This window comes from Pleurodeles waltl, chromosome 1_2 (assembly GCF_031143425.1).
Source record: "Pleurodeles waltl isolate 20211129_DDA chromosome 1_2, aPleWal1.hap1.20221129, whole genome shotgun sequence".
In the NCBI taxonomy this organism is placed as follows: Eukaryota; Metazoa; Chordata; class Amphibia; order Caudata; family Salamandridae; genus Pleurodeles; species Pleurodeles waltl.
The window spans coordinates 276,069,028-276,085,038 of NC_090437.1; the positions used below are offsets into that span (position 1 = coordinate 276,069,028).

The 16,011-nt window shown below is 44.8% G+C and overlaps 1 protein-coding gene across 2 annotated transcripts in view; it reads right to left on the minus strand.

Annotated features, from left to right (window-relative positions):
* Positions 1-7,181, minus strand: part of UNC5C (unc-5 netrin receptor C) — a 394,404-nt gene extending 387,223 nt beyond the window's left edge. For both annotated transcript variants that reach the window (XM_069238193.1, XM_069238177.1), the window contains exon 1: positions 6,509-7,181. In XM_069238193.1, the coding sequence (XP_069094294.1) occupies positions 6,509-6,623 (115 nt within the window). In that variant the 5' untranslated portion in view covers positions 6,624-7,181. The remainder of the gene's footprint in view (positions 1-6,508) is intronic.
* Positions 7,182-16,011: the final 8,830 nt, after the last annotated feature.

A 16,011-nucleotide genomic window follows, 5' to 3' on the forward strand; every position in this document is an offset into this window, starting at 1 on the left:
GGTGGGGCATCCTGGTGCTGTAGGGGCTTGTGTTACGCTCCTGTTTCTGAATGCTGGTGGCAACTCAGCCTTGAGGAATCAAACGCATACAACATATTTGCTGGTGTTTCAATCAAGATGACCGGTATACTGATTTGTGCAATTCCACATTTTCCAAATGTAACTATGGACCTACAACATTTAGTATAAAGGGACTGAAAAATCATCTAATTCATGGGACTAGCAGTGCTTAATTTGAGCTGGTGGTTTATGGTGCTGTGTACCAGCGCTTAGTTGTCAACCCCAGCACTTATGGCAGAGCTCCTACCCAATTGGGGGAGGGAGTGTGGTGTTTAGGACCTGGGGCTGCCGTGGCCCGAGCCCTGTACACTGGTCGTACATTTGCTGGCCTGCCACTTCAGCCCTCTCGCGAGAGCAGCAGGGAGCCACAGGCCCCTCACATACAAACAATTAAGCCCTGTGGAGGTAGCAGTCCCCAGGGCATCGGGAGGGTGCAAGGAAGCCCCCCCACTTCATTTTTTTTTTTTAAACCACCAGGACATGGCCGCTGATCCTGGTTCTCAAGACAACAGTGGAAATGGATCCAAACCCGAAATGAAGGGTCTCATGCAAGGCCAGATGAATATTGTGAATTCAAAACAAGAGAGTTTTCTGATTGCCCTGACTTATGAAGAACACTTGAGCCTTTTTCACCCTGTATCAGAACTTTTTGAACAAAGGGCTGCATTTCCATATTATCTGGCAGTCACGCCAAAACAGAGATGAAAAGCATAAAAAGTTCACTAATTTGGTTGTGTTGGATGTGCTCCGTACATAATGATTGCATGTAAATAAGTGTTCGAAGGAGCTTCTAGAAACATGAGACTAACATTTGGAATTCTGCAGGCTTTTTGGAAAATAAAATCCAAAGTGGAAACAAAGTATGATGATCACACCACAGCAGGGATGGGACGGAAAATTACTCCTTAAGCTGAAACACAGCAGGATTGTAGACCTGGAAGTAATTGTATTAGGGGAAACATGTATCAGAACAGCCTTTTCTGCTGCTTGTCTGCTCTTGTTCTGCCTGACTGCCAAGGCTGGTGTCAAGACTGATGAACAACCAGGATATGATCCTGAGGACAGCCGGGCAGCAGTGCCATTTGCAGGTTGGTGCCTCCACGCTGAAACTGGCCAAATAATAAGCACGACAGAGACTGGATCAATCACAAAATGATTGGAAAATGACAAAAAAAGGTCTCTCTAGCCCAATGACTGGTGTGAAACTGCAACAAAGTCTTCAGTGATTGCCAAAGACAGATAAAAATACTTTTTTTAAATTCGGGTAGTCAAAGTGAAATAATTTCAGGTACTGCACACAGAAAAATCTCAATCTAAAGCAAAGGAATACATGTTTCTGCCTTTTTCTCTTTTCTACACTTTTTTTGGGGTGGAGTTTTTCTTGGTTTCTGTGGGCAAAGCAATACAGATAAGAAGACATTGCCAGCCTCAAAGAATGCAAAGAAACCCTGCATGGGAGACACAGCCATATGTGATCAAAGTGAGGCATGTCCTAACAGATAGAAACACAGAGAATAGAAAGTGCCAGAATCATGACTGAAATCGTCATATTTTTTAAAGAAAGAACAAACTCCTACTTAAAGAGACAATAGCATATTTTTCCTGATTTCAAAAGATTACAAGGGACGTAGAGAAAAACAGGAGTGATAAGTCAATCTATAAAAATTGAGTTTTGTAGCAGGAAAGGAAAATCATGAGACGCCGCTGGTGAACACGCCTGCTGTTGCACTTGAGGATACGCAACCATACAGAATCTGGTGTCGTGCCATAGGGTCACTCTAATCATCGAACCTGTCAGAACGAAAGGCATAAGATACTGGCCTACTAAAGGTTTCATTTAGAAGGCAGTTTCAATTGTGCAGTGTGCCAGTTAATGCTTCAGAGCATCCCTCTTGGTAGCCTCCATGTGCTCACCTCAGTTATGTTATGTTATGTTATGCTATGCTATGAATTTATATAGCATGCTATCCCCCATGAAGGTATCCGTGGGCTTTGCAGATGTGTGAGGCTAGCCCTCGGGCGTGGGGGACTTACTTGAAGAGCCAAGTCTTCAGCTTTTTGCGGAATTCTGGAAGAGAGTGGGGGTTCTAATGTGAAGTGGCAGGTCAGTCCGTGTTCTAGGGGTGATGAAAGAGCGACGTAAGAGAAGGATCAACCCCCCGATCTGTTTGTGAATGCGCGTGGTAGTTCTGACACCTTGAGTTCTGCTTAACCAATTGAAGGATTTGTCACTCACCTTTAAACATCCAATTAACTATTTGAAAACTGTACATAATTCTTAGCATTTGTCATTAAAGATCCAGCCAAGAGGAGCCCCCGAGGTTCCGCCCAAGCTACATCCCTTCTGGCCATTTTCACACACAGATGTGGCACCCTTAGCTCATTTTTCAGGTTCAAGAGGGCTAAACACAAACAACCACATTGACGTTGGTTAAGACACACCAGATCTCTTTGGTATCCAGGGATGTGCGTCTCCAGCTCAGAAGGTGAGTCTCTCTTTGTCAGACCCAGTGTCCTTTCACTTCAGGACCATGTTGATGTCACTCATCTGGCATGCTTCGCTGGGACGGCCTTAGTGCCACAGAAGAGCAACATATGCGTTGCAGCATCTTTATTTATCACACAACACTCGTAACACAGCAAATTCTCTGGAGTTGCATACCAGTTTGTGCCTTTTACCAATGCAAATTTCAGTGTGTTTATCAGAGGACTTACATTACATCATCATAACTGCTCCATCGATGCATGCAGAAGTGATCCAGCAAAAACCTCTAAAATTTGCCATCAACACCTGGTAATATCAGCCTTTGATTAATGTTGCTGACAAAAAACGTTCCTCAGCTCCTCATCTGGGGTAATAAGCGCTACATAAATGTGATTTCAATGCAAGCGCGTGTGATATCTTTTGGACCAGTGAAGCTATTAGAACTGCATTCAGAGAATTCTAATTGTGAGGGGTAATGTAGCATATTTTGTGACAGTATTACTACAATAATGTGCCTTTTTTTTTACACGTTAATACTGTCTGGCAAAGATTCCACCTCATTAGTAACTGTTCAACCCTCAAATATAGCAAAAAGGCATATGAAATGTGACTGGTTCCCTTTCACGAAGAGTGTTCCACTATGCAGCAACGTGTTGCTACAGTATTAGTAACTTTTGATCCATTTGAGCTAGAACCATCATTCTCTTTTAAAAACCCGGAAATTAGGCAGCTGGTGATGGATTATGTGGTAAATCCATAATTATGTGAAAAAGCTGCTGCCGCAGAATTACCTAACTCTAGTGGCCCTGGTAATAGGTTCCACTCACTCAGATAAAAGGTCTAGCTCGTGTGGGCAGTGCACATCGCCACATCTACAGAAGCTCAGAGTGCAATCAAGTAAGTGGCAGCAGTTTACAAAAGATTGTTATTCTATTGTGGGTGTTATTCAAGTATCAATCACTTACATAACCCATACAACAGACTGTATTGCACTTTCAATAAATGGGGGCAGAGTAAAAAGTGAAGTTTGGCCGCTAGAGCCGTTGTCTCCCTAGCCAGTCTTTTTATCGGAAAAGGTGGGTTCATTTGGCACACAGGAGTTTCCTGTTTCTGATGCTCCTGTGTCTTTAACTCCAGGTTTATATTGTCAATTTCCAGTTTTTACCGCACAAATAACAAGTGAAGACAGCCCCACACATTCACCAAGGAACTATACATGTATATGTTCTTGTGTGCTCCTGCTGGCCCGCCGTCCTCCCATTCGCAGTCGCTGTACTAGACTTCTGTTGAGCATGTCTTGCACCTCCTGCATCACCTTCACTCCTGTGAGGAGTCTGCTCCTGCCTAGTGTGCTCTCCATTCTCTTTCCATTTATTGCACACATTTGGACCTTGGTGTGTTTCTTCAGCGATGGTGTGGTTGAAACCCTGCTCCACTTCTCTGGGTGGCATCTGGGCTCCTCCTCACTGGACATCCCATACTCAGGACTGAGTATGGATCTTCAAGAAGAGGCCTCACCCATGATGTCTGCAGTCTCATCCATTGGTATTTTCTTCCTTGGTTATAGCTTCCCTCGTGGGACACACCCTAGGCCTTGGGCTTCCGGCTCCACAGCACACTGTTGATCACACTCTTCCATACTCTGAAGCAATCCAATATGATACCCAGTGGACCAGCTCCTGCTCCTACCTCATGAAACCGCCCGCCTCATCTGGTACAGCTCCTTGGGACGGAGTGGCCACCATGGCGTCTTTGCACTTGGCTTCATACTGCCTTCACAGGCGCCTGCCAACACAGTCTACTGGCATTCATTCCCGTTTCAATCCCCGTTGAATCCTAGAGCTAACCGTAGCGTTTTTCACTGTCTTCTGACAGAAGTCACTACCAGCGCTCAAACGCTCACTGCCTCCAAGAGCTGGTTGCACCTACGATTGGCAGATTTGGTGGTATGTAGTGCTCTCCAAGGGTGGGGATGTGATGCAGCCACAGAATGTGAAACTAGGAGACGTGTGTTCTAATCGCAGTTTACAATGGAACCAAATATGTGGCCCTGGGCCAATGACTTTAATTTAGTGAGCCTTGCTACAAATGTGTTGCATAGCTCAGAGCGCTTAGAAACGTGTGTGATCTTAATAGTAAGCGCTATTCATAACGTGCACATTTATTGTCAAACATACCCCAGGCTTTAACACGAAGGGGCGTGGCCAAGTCAATGGGCGAGATGCTAGTTTTGTGGCAGAGGAATGGCACAGCTGAATACCAGGGGCAGGTAGGTGGCACCAAGGTGCGCACACTCTGCAAATGTGTTCCCTTGAGCCCAAGCACTATTCTGTTGTATTGTCCCTCCCTGGCCATGCTGTAATGAGAAGGGCTACCTGTGTGTGTGTGTAGGGGGGGGGGGGGGGGGCGAGGGTTTTTAGAAGTGCTGAACCGCCATGGGGACAGACTGCAAGCAGCCAGGGTGTGTGCAATGGAGATAGTGCCATTTTCAAACGGGCATCCTACGGGGACATGCCGTAAACGTCTAATTGCCTCACAGCAAGAGCCGCGCTGCAAATGAAAAACCCGGTGCGGCGCATGATCTTGCTCTTACCGCGTGCTACATTATCCCGCCCCCCTCCGGAGTAATATTCTGTTTATCTCCCTCCTGATTATCCCCATTGATCGCCCTCCTTCTAGGCTAACTTGTCTCCGTCTTATCGGTTCATCCAGACAGAGGCATCCGTTCTTAATTCCTGGCCGAGCGGTTTTAACTCGAGCTTCTGCTTTGTACATCTAATTAACCAATTAAGCGTCCCCTCTCTCATTACTGCACAGCTACTCACCCGCAGCACGAGGCAGGGCGGAGAGCGCCGAGCAAGGAGCCAGGCTGGTACTGCGCACCCCTACTCCGGACCCTAAGGAGGGGGTCACATCTTCTGCTTTAAGAGTGATGGCTAGTACCTGAACTGCCGACTTTGGTGCTGGGAAACCAGGGTCGAGTCTCGGCGTAGGCTCAACATCCTGTGATTCTGGGCAAATCACTTGCTCTCCCTGTGCCTCCCAAAAAGAGAAAGGAATATGCCTTTGTGTGATGTAACTGGTTCTCGTGTAAGGCGCTCCAATACCTAGGGGTCGAGTTCCCGCTATATAAAGCCTTAAAAAAATTAAAATTAAATAATAACCAGGCCAATTTTACTACTACTGTACCACAGGCCCTCACAGAGCTGGGTCATCATCAAGTTACCGCTGAGGGTACCAGGGACCAGAGGGCACAAACTTTTCCCTGCAAGCATCCTGCCCCAACATTGCCACTGTGTCTAGGATGGCAGAATCGTTGGATGGGTGCTGAGACAGCCACTGCAACACCAACAAACACCCCTGCCTTCCAGCATCACCACACCACTACCATACCACCACCCCTTCCTGCACCCACCAACCAGCCCCCGACCCTTCAGCACCACCACTACCACCACAAACCCCACCAGCACCAACGCCACTCACCCACCCACCGATAGCACTCCTGGCATCACCACCACTTCCAAAGCACAGCATAAGGACAACCGGCGCAAATACACCTCCAATACCAGCACCACCAGCACCGCAACTCACACAGAGCGCGTCTTACATTTCGAAAGATCAAACTTTGCCATACATAAATCAATATTGATGTCTTGATCCACTATTTAAGCTCCCGCACGGAGCAACACGTGGCAAAATCATCATATTAAATAAAGAAAAAAAACATATATCCTGCCCAAAAAAATAAAGACGTACCATGTCGTACATGCCGACATTTCGAAATAACCTAAAGGAAAGAAAATACTGGCAGGGAACGATGCGCCGAGGAAATACATAGAACGTAAACCTACGCATACAGCCTCGTGAAACAGGCAGGGACCCGCCCAGCGGTGGTGTGGTCCCCGCTAGAATCCGGTAGCACCACCGGCGCACACCCCCGAGGAGATGCGGGAGACGCCTTACCTTGAGCGGCGGAGGTGCTGCTGGCGCCCAGGATGGCCAGGGCAGGTAAGAAACACATCTGCAGGACGTAGCCCAGCCCCAGCCCGCGGCTCGCCCTCTCCATGCCCTTGCCCATCGGCCGCCGAAGAAGCGCCAAGCTTGGATTCTAGGAAAAAAGCTCCACTTTTCTCGCGCGCTGTCCGCGGAGCTCAGCGAGCAGAGGTTGGCAATAAAACACAGCTCCCCCTTTGAGAATTCAGAATCCACAGCTTCAAGATATGTTGACGTTAACTTGTACTTGTGTATAGCGCTTGAAGCCTCACAGTTTGGCGTTCCGTAGCTCTGTAAATAATAGGTGTATGCAGAAGACCCAGCGTTGGTGAGAGGAGAGCAAAATGACACCGCCCGCTCTTGCGTTCTTTTTTGCTGCTTTTCTAACCCAAAAAATACGTTGGAGACCTCTAGGTGCGCGGCAGACAGCTCAGATGGAGAAGGTGGTGTGGGAGAGCGCTGCTGCCATCCTCTGGTAAAGGAGTCCCTGCTGCCTGCTGGTGTGTGTGGTCGAGGTGGCTTCTGGTGCCTCCGCCTGCTCGGTGCGTCTCAAGCGCTCCTGCTGCCTGTCAAGCAAAGAACATTCCGCGCGGCGAGAGGAGGCAGCGCATCTGAGCCTCCCGATCCTGTGCTGTGCGCTGCCAGAGCAGCCAGCCTGAGCCGCATCTCTTTATCCAATGAGGGCTGCCCGCTGCCCCCTGCCTCCAGCAGGCGGAGCCAAAACCGGCACTGGAGCCTGGACCGGGACTCACTGCCGGGCACACCGAAGACAGTGCCCATGCGAGGTGGGCGGGAGATAGAGAAGGGAGCGTGGTGGGGGCACTGCTTCACGGCCCACCCTTCAGAAAATCCACCTGTATCCACCAGCCCCGAATTAATTCCTGCTGTCGAACACTCTGTTTCCATCAGCACGTGCATCGATCGATCTGGAGCCCACAAGGACGGGCATTTGATGCGCGGCTGAAAAATGCCCAGTGTCAACTGCATGTTCTGCACCTCTCAGCACTGTCGGAGTTGCCTCTTGTGCTTAAACAATAGCTCATCTCGTTGCCCGACCGGGATCGATCTCGGGAAGATGAACAGCTGAGCTGGCCCTTCTAAAAATCACACCCGTGATATTTGTTGCATGAATTAGTGGGTTTCTACAAGGCTGTAATAAACAAGCATGGGTGAAGCCTGTAGATTTCACTTCGTTGTGATGCCTTACTAAAACATTAAAGAAAAGACTGCTGCGGTCAAAACAAAAAAATAGCATTTTCTGTACACAGCACACATATTTCATAATTTGATGTATGATGATTCAGTGTACTTTTGAGGTGTGAAATAACCCTTCATGCAATGCAGGCAATCCATAGAAGGTGAAAGATGAAATGACAGCCAGAAATAGAATTAGGAGAGACAGCAATGGTGTTCCGAGTGGAGTTAGGCTCTGTTTATAAATTTTAAAACACTAGTTGCATTTGTTATTGAGACAGATCCGCTTTCAAGACTTATCTCAAAATAAGAAATGTTTATAAGCAAAACCAATGCAAAATACATATACTGTAAGTTGGACTGGTAGTCAGTCAATCATCTTCCTTTACATGCTTCCTTCTGCTAAGGACTTTGGAAAAATATCCTACCACTACTGCCTACGTCAACAAATGAAATGGCTAATCAGGTACCTATCCTCAGTCAGATTGGCTACTGTAATTTTCTGTTCTTGGACCTCCACGTTGGGTCTATCAAGAAGTTGCAGAGGGTTTGAAATGCAGCTGCCAAACTGGCATGGGGTTTACCCCAGTATACTCTTCCACCTTGGTCCTCAATCGACTTCATTAGTTTTCTGTACATAAACAAATCATTTGCTAACCTGTGTGCCATCTACTTAAAGCCATACAGGAGCTAGGCCCTTTATATTTGAGGATTACATTCAAACTCTTTACCCTTTCTCATCTAAAGAGCTCTAACAACTTCTGTCAGCTTTGAGTCCCTTGTTTTTACCAGATACCTTGTGATGGAAGGTCTTCTCAATAACAGCAGCTAAACTAGGGAATGCATTTTTGCAGTCTCTTCTTAAAATACCAGAGCTGTTATTGCTGGAAAGTGAGTTTCTGGTTGACTGGGGTGTGAGCTCTGGTCAAGCAGCAGCCACAATCCTATTAAGGGTAAGGCACAAGCAGACCCCAAATTAACCTCTGCTCAACCCCATGGTGGCATGGCAAAGAGCAGTCAGGCTTAACTTAGAGGTAATGTGTAAATTATTTGTGTAACATTGCAAACACCACACAGTGATGGCCCATCTCGTCACACCTAAGCTTCCATTGTGTGTGTGGCTGTCTACGAGGAATACACAACATCCAACTGCCAACTACAGGCAGTCATGTGACCGGAGGGGAAACAGTTTTTACCACAAAGCAGTTACATCGGGCTACTTTCACAACACGTTTTTTACCACGCAAGATTTTAGCACATATATGTTTTTACCATGCATGACTTTACCACGCATTTAAGGTAAGTATAAATGGGTGTGTCTGTGTGTGTAAATACATTTAAGTGTATGTGTATATTTATGTATGTATACATGTGTGTGTGTGTGCGTGTGTGTGCATGTGTGTGTGTATATACATGTATATAATTATATATAATATTTATATATTACCTAGTGCCGGTCGCCACTAGGTAGTTATAATTAGGACCTAATTTCTATATAAATAGCCTTTTTTTACTTGCCAATATCTTTGGTGCCGCATGATGAATGTTTACAAAACTTTCCCCCAAAAATTGCCAGTCCCATCAGCTGCAGCCTGTAAAGTTTTGGGGTGATCCATCTATGGGGGGGGGCAGAGAAAAAGAGACGCTCTAAAGCAAGTTTTCCCCATTAATTTTTCCATAGGGATTTTGAACAGCAATATCGCAAAAACTACTGGATGGAATTACACCAAATTTGGCAGGAAGGTAGGTCCTGGTCCAGAGAAAGTGCTTTTTTGTTTTGATGTAATTCGGTTCAGTAGTTTTTAAGAAATTAAGGGGAAAACTATTTTGTTTATCTAGGGATGCGAAAGATTCACAACCCCTAGTGATCGTGTGCTGAGATCTGATTGTCTGATAACACATCAACAACAGAAGCTGTTGAAGTGTTTTCAGTCACCTTGGGACTCACCTTCAACCAAGCCCCCAAAAAAGTAAAAAAATAAACAAAAGGGGGCAGGGTATGAATACCCTGACACGTTAGCTCTGGTGGTGGGATCTCAAAGAGACCCCCTCAGGGCTAGAAATATATATATTTTTTAGTTTCCGAGCTGAGACATGGTGAATCCGTGACTCTGAATGTAACATAAAAAAAAAAAATGAAGCACAGTCTCCCACACTTCATTAGCCTATTGCCCCAGGGTGGGCCATGTCCTGGTGGTTTAAAAAAAAAAAATGAAGTGGGGGGGCTTCCTTGCACCCTCCCGATGCCCTGCGGACTGCTACCTCCACAGGGCTTAATTGTTTGTATGTGGGGGGCCTGTGGCTCCCCGCTGCCCTGGGGACTGCCACCACCCCAGGGCTCTTATAGTATGCTGGAGGGGGCCTCCTGGCTCCCTCCGGCTGCGCTAGGGACCACCACTTCCCCCGGGTGATCTCGTAATTAATACAGGGGGGCCCTGGGGCCCCCCTACTGCCCCTGGGACCACCACTCCCCAGGGCAACAAGTTAGTTGGAGCGGGGGTGGTGTGCGCCCCCTGCTATCCCGGGGACCACCACCCCCAGGGCAGCACTATAATTGGATTGGTAGGCGTGTGGCCCCCCACTGCCCCAGGGAACACCAACCCCTTGGTAAATGTGTACAAACACAAAGGGGGTCCCTTTGGGACCCCCACAACCTGGAGACCACCACCCTGGGGCTAAGTTCTTGTTGGAAGGGGGCTGCATGGCCCCCCTCTTGGAGCCATCGATGGGCCTGGGGACCTTCACCCCCCAGGGCTGACTCCTACTATGCATCAGGGGTACCCACCCCCGTGACATAGCTGTCAGCAAACACTTTGAGTTTTGACAGCGGGACCTTAAAAGCTGGTCCTGCTGTCAAAATCCAAAGCTTCATTTCTGTCCCGTGCACTCGTGCAGGGAACAAAGATGAAATGCTTCAGCAAGCAGGGAGCTGCTGTCAAAGCCTTAAGCCTTAAGGCTTCCCCCGCAGTGCCAGGTAGCCCATAAGGGCTTTTAAATATATACATATTTTTTTTAAATGAATGGACCGCGGAGGGAATATAGCCCGTAAAAGACTTAGTAGTAAAAATATAAATAATAATAAAAAAAAAAGTAAGGACCACGGGGAAGCACTTGAGGGATCTCTTGTGGTCCAACATAGCCCACAAAGGGCCAGACATTTTTTAAAAAGAAAACCACTTTAACTCAGTGTGAAGTTTGCAGATCTTCACACTGACCTATGGGGGTTCAAGTCCAGCGGGACTCATTTCCTTTTTTTTTTTAGTAAAAAAAGTTATATCTTCTTAAAAATATTAAATACGTTTTTTTGTTAAATCCAACAAAAACATCTCATTTTAAGTATGACATATTAAAGACTAAAAAAACTCTCTATCTCTCTCATTTTTTTTCTGTCTCTCTTTCAATCAATTTCTACCACTCACATACACCCACTTAGACACTGGGGCACCCACTCACAGACCCAATCAGGCACTCACGCACCTACTCACAGACCCACTCAGACACTCATGCACCCAATCACAGACCAACTAACACCCTCATGCAGCCACTCACAGATCCGCGCACACACTGATGCACCCACTAAAACACTGATGTACGTACTCTCATTCTCAGACAGACAATCTGACAGCCACTCCCATCCCCAGATACACCCTCTCACACCTATTTTCACACCCAGAGAAGCTGCAGCCAACTCCACCCACGCATGGCGAAAGGGCTGTGCACATTGTGGGTTTGGGTAGTTAGATGGTGTTGACTGCAGGCCAGGTTTTGCTGGAAACCTCCTCTGTGCATGGATGAAGGAGGTGCATGGTTGAGTGCTTATAGGGGGTTGGGTTAACGTATAGTAATGAAAATTACTATACGTTAAAAAAAAACATATAAATTAAGTGAAAAAAAAGGTTCCTGGGACATTATAGTTAGGAAATGGAATTTAAAAAAAAATAGAAATTCACTTAAAAAACCAAAGCTTACAGGGTGGTTATAGTTAGGCTCACATTATACGTGCCAAACAATTGAAATTCACCAGTAATAGTTGGAGTTGCCTCAAGTAACTATAACTCGTGCCATAAGGTAACTATAATTCAAGCCCTTGCCATGCACTGCTAATTAACCCACAAATTACGGCACCCATGACATCTTTGATAATATCAGTGAAAATATCAATGTCATATTTGCAGTAACATTTTTTATGAAAAACTGTGCATGGCGGTGACGTGAGTTATAGTTAACTTAGGACTTGAGATATAGTTACTTGAGGTAACTCTAACTATAACTGGTGAATTTCTATGGTTTTGTATGTTTTAAATGTGAAACTAACTATAACCTCCCTGTAACCTTTGCTTTTTTAACTGAAATATATATATGTATAAATATATATATATATATATGATATCAAAACAAAGCCCTTTCAGGGTTAGAGTGATGCAAATAAAGATTTTGCTGTACAAATGGCAAAAGACTTTGTCACTATCTAGCTCGGCGAGGATAGCACTGTGCTGATCCTATGCTTAAAAACTTTGCTAGATAAGCAGACATTTGAGGTGAGCAAATCTAGAGTGTCGCTGGTGTTGCAGGGTGCTCTTTACTAGAGCTGCTCTCCACCTAAATTTGAGAACTTCCCAGAGTTCTCTCTTGTTTTTTGCATATATATATGATATATGTATGTCTATATGTATATATATATATATTATTTACGTTTTTAGTTTTAGGGATGGGTAGTGGTTTAGGGTGGTAAAGGTATTTTAGGGTTTACGAGTGGGTAGGGGAATAGGGTGGTAAGGGTGGTAAGGGTGTTTTTAGGATTTAAGCATGGGTAAGGATATTGGTTGGAAAATGATCTTTTAGGGTTCAGGGATGGGTAAGATTATCGGGTGGTAAGGGTATTTTTAGGGTTTAGGGTTAGGTAGGGTATTGGGTGGTAAGGGTGTTTTTAAGGTTTCCCTGCGTTGTTCCATCATACAACCGACCAGAGACAGGCTGCAGGAACCAAATGGCTAAGGCAAGGCAATGCCAACTTTCTAAAAGTAACAGGAACAAGGGGATGGATGGCATGATTGAATTATTCTGAGTCACTAGCAATTTCTCGAGACTCCGTCAAAATCCCTTGTTTTTCACCTAACACGCTACCTCAGTTTGGAACCATCCATATGCAAATCAGCATTGACCTTGCTGCTCATGGGAACAGCCCAGCCTGAACTGCCAAGCCAGGTCCTCCCTGGACCAGAATACAAGCAACCTAGGACCCTAATTATTGGCTCTTTGCCATAGCGGGCTAACCGGCCATTAAAGGTCCTCTCCAGGGTTAAAGGCCCGAACCAAAGGCAAGGACCTTTAACAAGGGAGCGGGACTTTAATGCTGGTATAGCCCAGCTATGAAGGGCTATACGGCTATTAGAGCATTCTGCCACTAGATGGGAGAATGTGCTAATAAATAAATCAAAGGCTTCACAGTGCCTGAGGGGATTGAAATCCAGCTCCGTGATGCCTTTGTTCACAGCAACAGCTGTGAACCAAAACATTGGAATGTTGGAGCTCCAGGCTTCTACCAGCCATTAGAAGCCCGTAACACTCCATTGTTTTCCACGGAGCTCCCACATTCCAATGTTCTAATACAGTTTACGTCCATGTACTGGGTCGAAACCACAGCACTGACCCTGTTGGATCCATATTAAAAGTCACATGTGATTACTCGCTGACATCTGGCTCTTCGTCTAGTGTATTCATTGTGCAGTACTTATTGATAAGAGTGTTACTCGTTAATAATATCCATCACTTTTCCTCTTGTGTGAACACTATGCTGAAATGTATCATGATGTCATCCAGTTTTACTTCACTAAGGTACTATTATGCATTCACTACTCCCTGGTGAATTTAAAGAGCTGCCAATACTTACTAAGTTAGTTCTACGGGACCTATTTTATGGCCAAGACTCTGTAGAAACATATTACAGTGGCAAGAAAGGATGGCCTTATGGCTTACCTGAGGTAGCTGAGGCCCTGCAGTCAGGCTAAACTCCAAGGAAGTGATGTGAATTTTTATGCCAGATACACTATCACTCAGGGCTGTCACTGTGAAAGGGGATCTTTATTCAGTCTGAGGTACTTCGGAGAAGAGACTGTGGGGGTTATTCCAACTTTGGAGGAAGTGGTAATCCGTCCCAAAAGTGACAGTTAAAGTGACGGATATACCACCAGCCGTATTACGAGTCCATTATATCCTATGGAACTCGTAATACGTCTGGTGGTAAATCCGTCACATTTGGGACAGATTACCACCTCCTCCAAAGTTGGAATAACCCCCTGTATCTTTGATACACACTTGTATAACCTATGATTATTTTCAAGAAAAAGCAAGTTATCTAAGTAATAGTATCCAAAGGTGATGACCACAAATCGTCTTGACACAATCTATGGCCAAGACCTAATTAGTAGATAAGACATATAAACACAGCAACCAAGAACTCATACCTTTAAGGAGGCTCAGTAACAGAGTCTACTGTGCAAAAGTTATTTAAATAGTTCAATGTGTGGTCCTAGAACCCATGTAGAGAGAGCATCAAGAGCATATAATATTGCATGATACTAGTCAGGTAAAAAAGGAGCCTTAAAATATGAACTTCCTTGGGGTAGGCTGGCAGACTCACCCAACCCCCACAATTTTGGATAAGATGATAGGCATTCGAGAATAATGAAAAAAATATCAGACACAAAAGGGCAACTTCAAATACAAAGAGGTAGAATACAAGTCATGTTGATATCTGATCTATTATAATCTAATTCAGGAACCAAATACTCCACTCAACATACGCATGTACGCCTAGTATGAATAGGCTGACATGCTTCTGCCTATGCCAAATGGAAGGGCACAAGAACCAGGGCCTATACCGAGATCCACAGGGACTCCAAGAATGAAATGTAACTGCTATAACTGACATAGGTTTGGTAGAGGGCTGTAAGATCCACACATGCCCTCATTCAACACCCACCATCCAGAGTGGTTAGCTAAGACGTTTTCAAGATCACCACCTACTAAGCATCCATTGCTATATACCTTATCAGGCATGCATACTTAGATCATGTGAATGTTGGTGACAGGCTAACTTCATGGAGATGTTTTATGAGTAAATGTCCATATATGAAATAGTCAAGACCAAAAGGCTAAGAAATTGGTGAATCCTGCACTGTACAAAAATGTGCAGTTACAGGACATGGCATAAATAGCACATATAGGTTCTTGGAAGGCTTGCTATTTAAAATTAAAAGAAACAAGCATTGGCAAAGCCAATTGGTCTGGCTTGTATGATGGTTACATTTATTTTTTATTATTTTATACCACACAAGCAGAAGCCACAAAAAAGAATAGATACAAACTCATACAGACAACTAAACATGGCCTCCATATGTTTGCAGCAGAAAAATCAGCTTAAAAATGTTAGCTAAAGTGACTGTTGTTCTAGTGATGTTTTTTAAAATAATGAGCCTTTTACTTGTACCATGCATTTTCTTATTATTTCTGAAGGAGGCAAGAATGTAACACCGGACCAAACACTTAAATTGCACTCCACTACAATGTCACTTAAACACTTTATAACAGCAACTTTAACAGAAGACAGTAAATAAGTCACCATCTACTTCAAGGCAATAGTGTAGGCAGAATAAACAGCTGGTATTTAAAATACATATAAATAAATCAGTAAAAGAAAACACAATTTGATTTTGGTTTGTCGCTGAAGAGAAAATATCTAGGCTTTGTTCAGTCATTCAAAGTGAAACGGACCAGTGGGTATAGTGTGCTGACTCACTGCTCCATGCTCTATGCTTTGGCGGGCAGAATCAATAGCAATTTAACTGACCAGTGGATGAAACCCAGCAACCAAAAGCTTCTATATGTATGCGTATTTTGTATGAATTTCTTGGTAAAACAAAAGACTTGCAGAAGAGTTAGCTTCTCAAATGCTGGACCGTAAAATGATTCATCCAAGTCAGAATACACATAAAAACAACTTGAGTCTTGTTTTCAGCTTATGTCCATGCACCAGGTGAAATGTTTGAGCGGGGGCAATTAACGCTATTGCTGAACTTATTCCTGCTAATATAGACACAAGCTCTTTAAAATAAGAAATCATTCTTCTATAGAGAATGATAGTTGCCTCCCAACATAACTGTTGGTGTAGAAAGTAGATTCTTAGAAAGCTTTCAATAACTATTATGATAGTGCCAAAATACCCAGGCCAACGAGAAGATGTTAGCAACACAAAAGGATGATGGATGGAGTGCTGACAA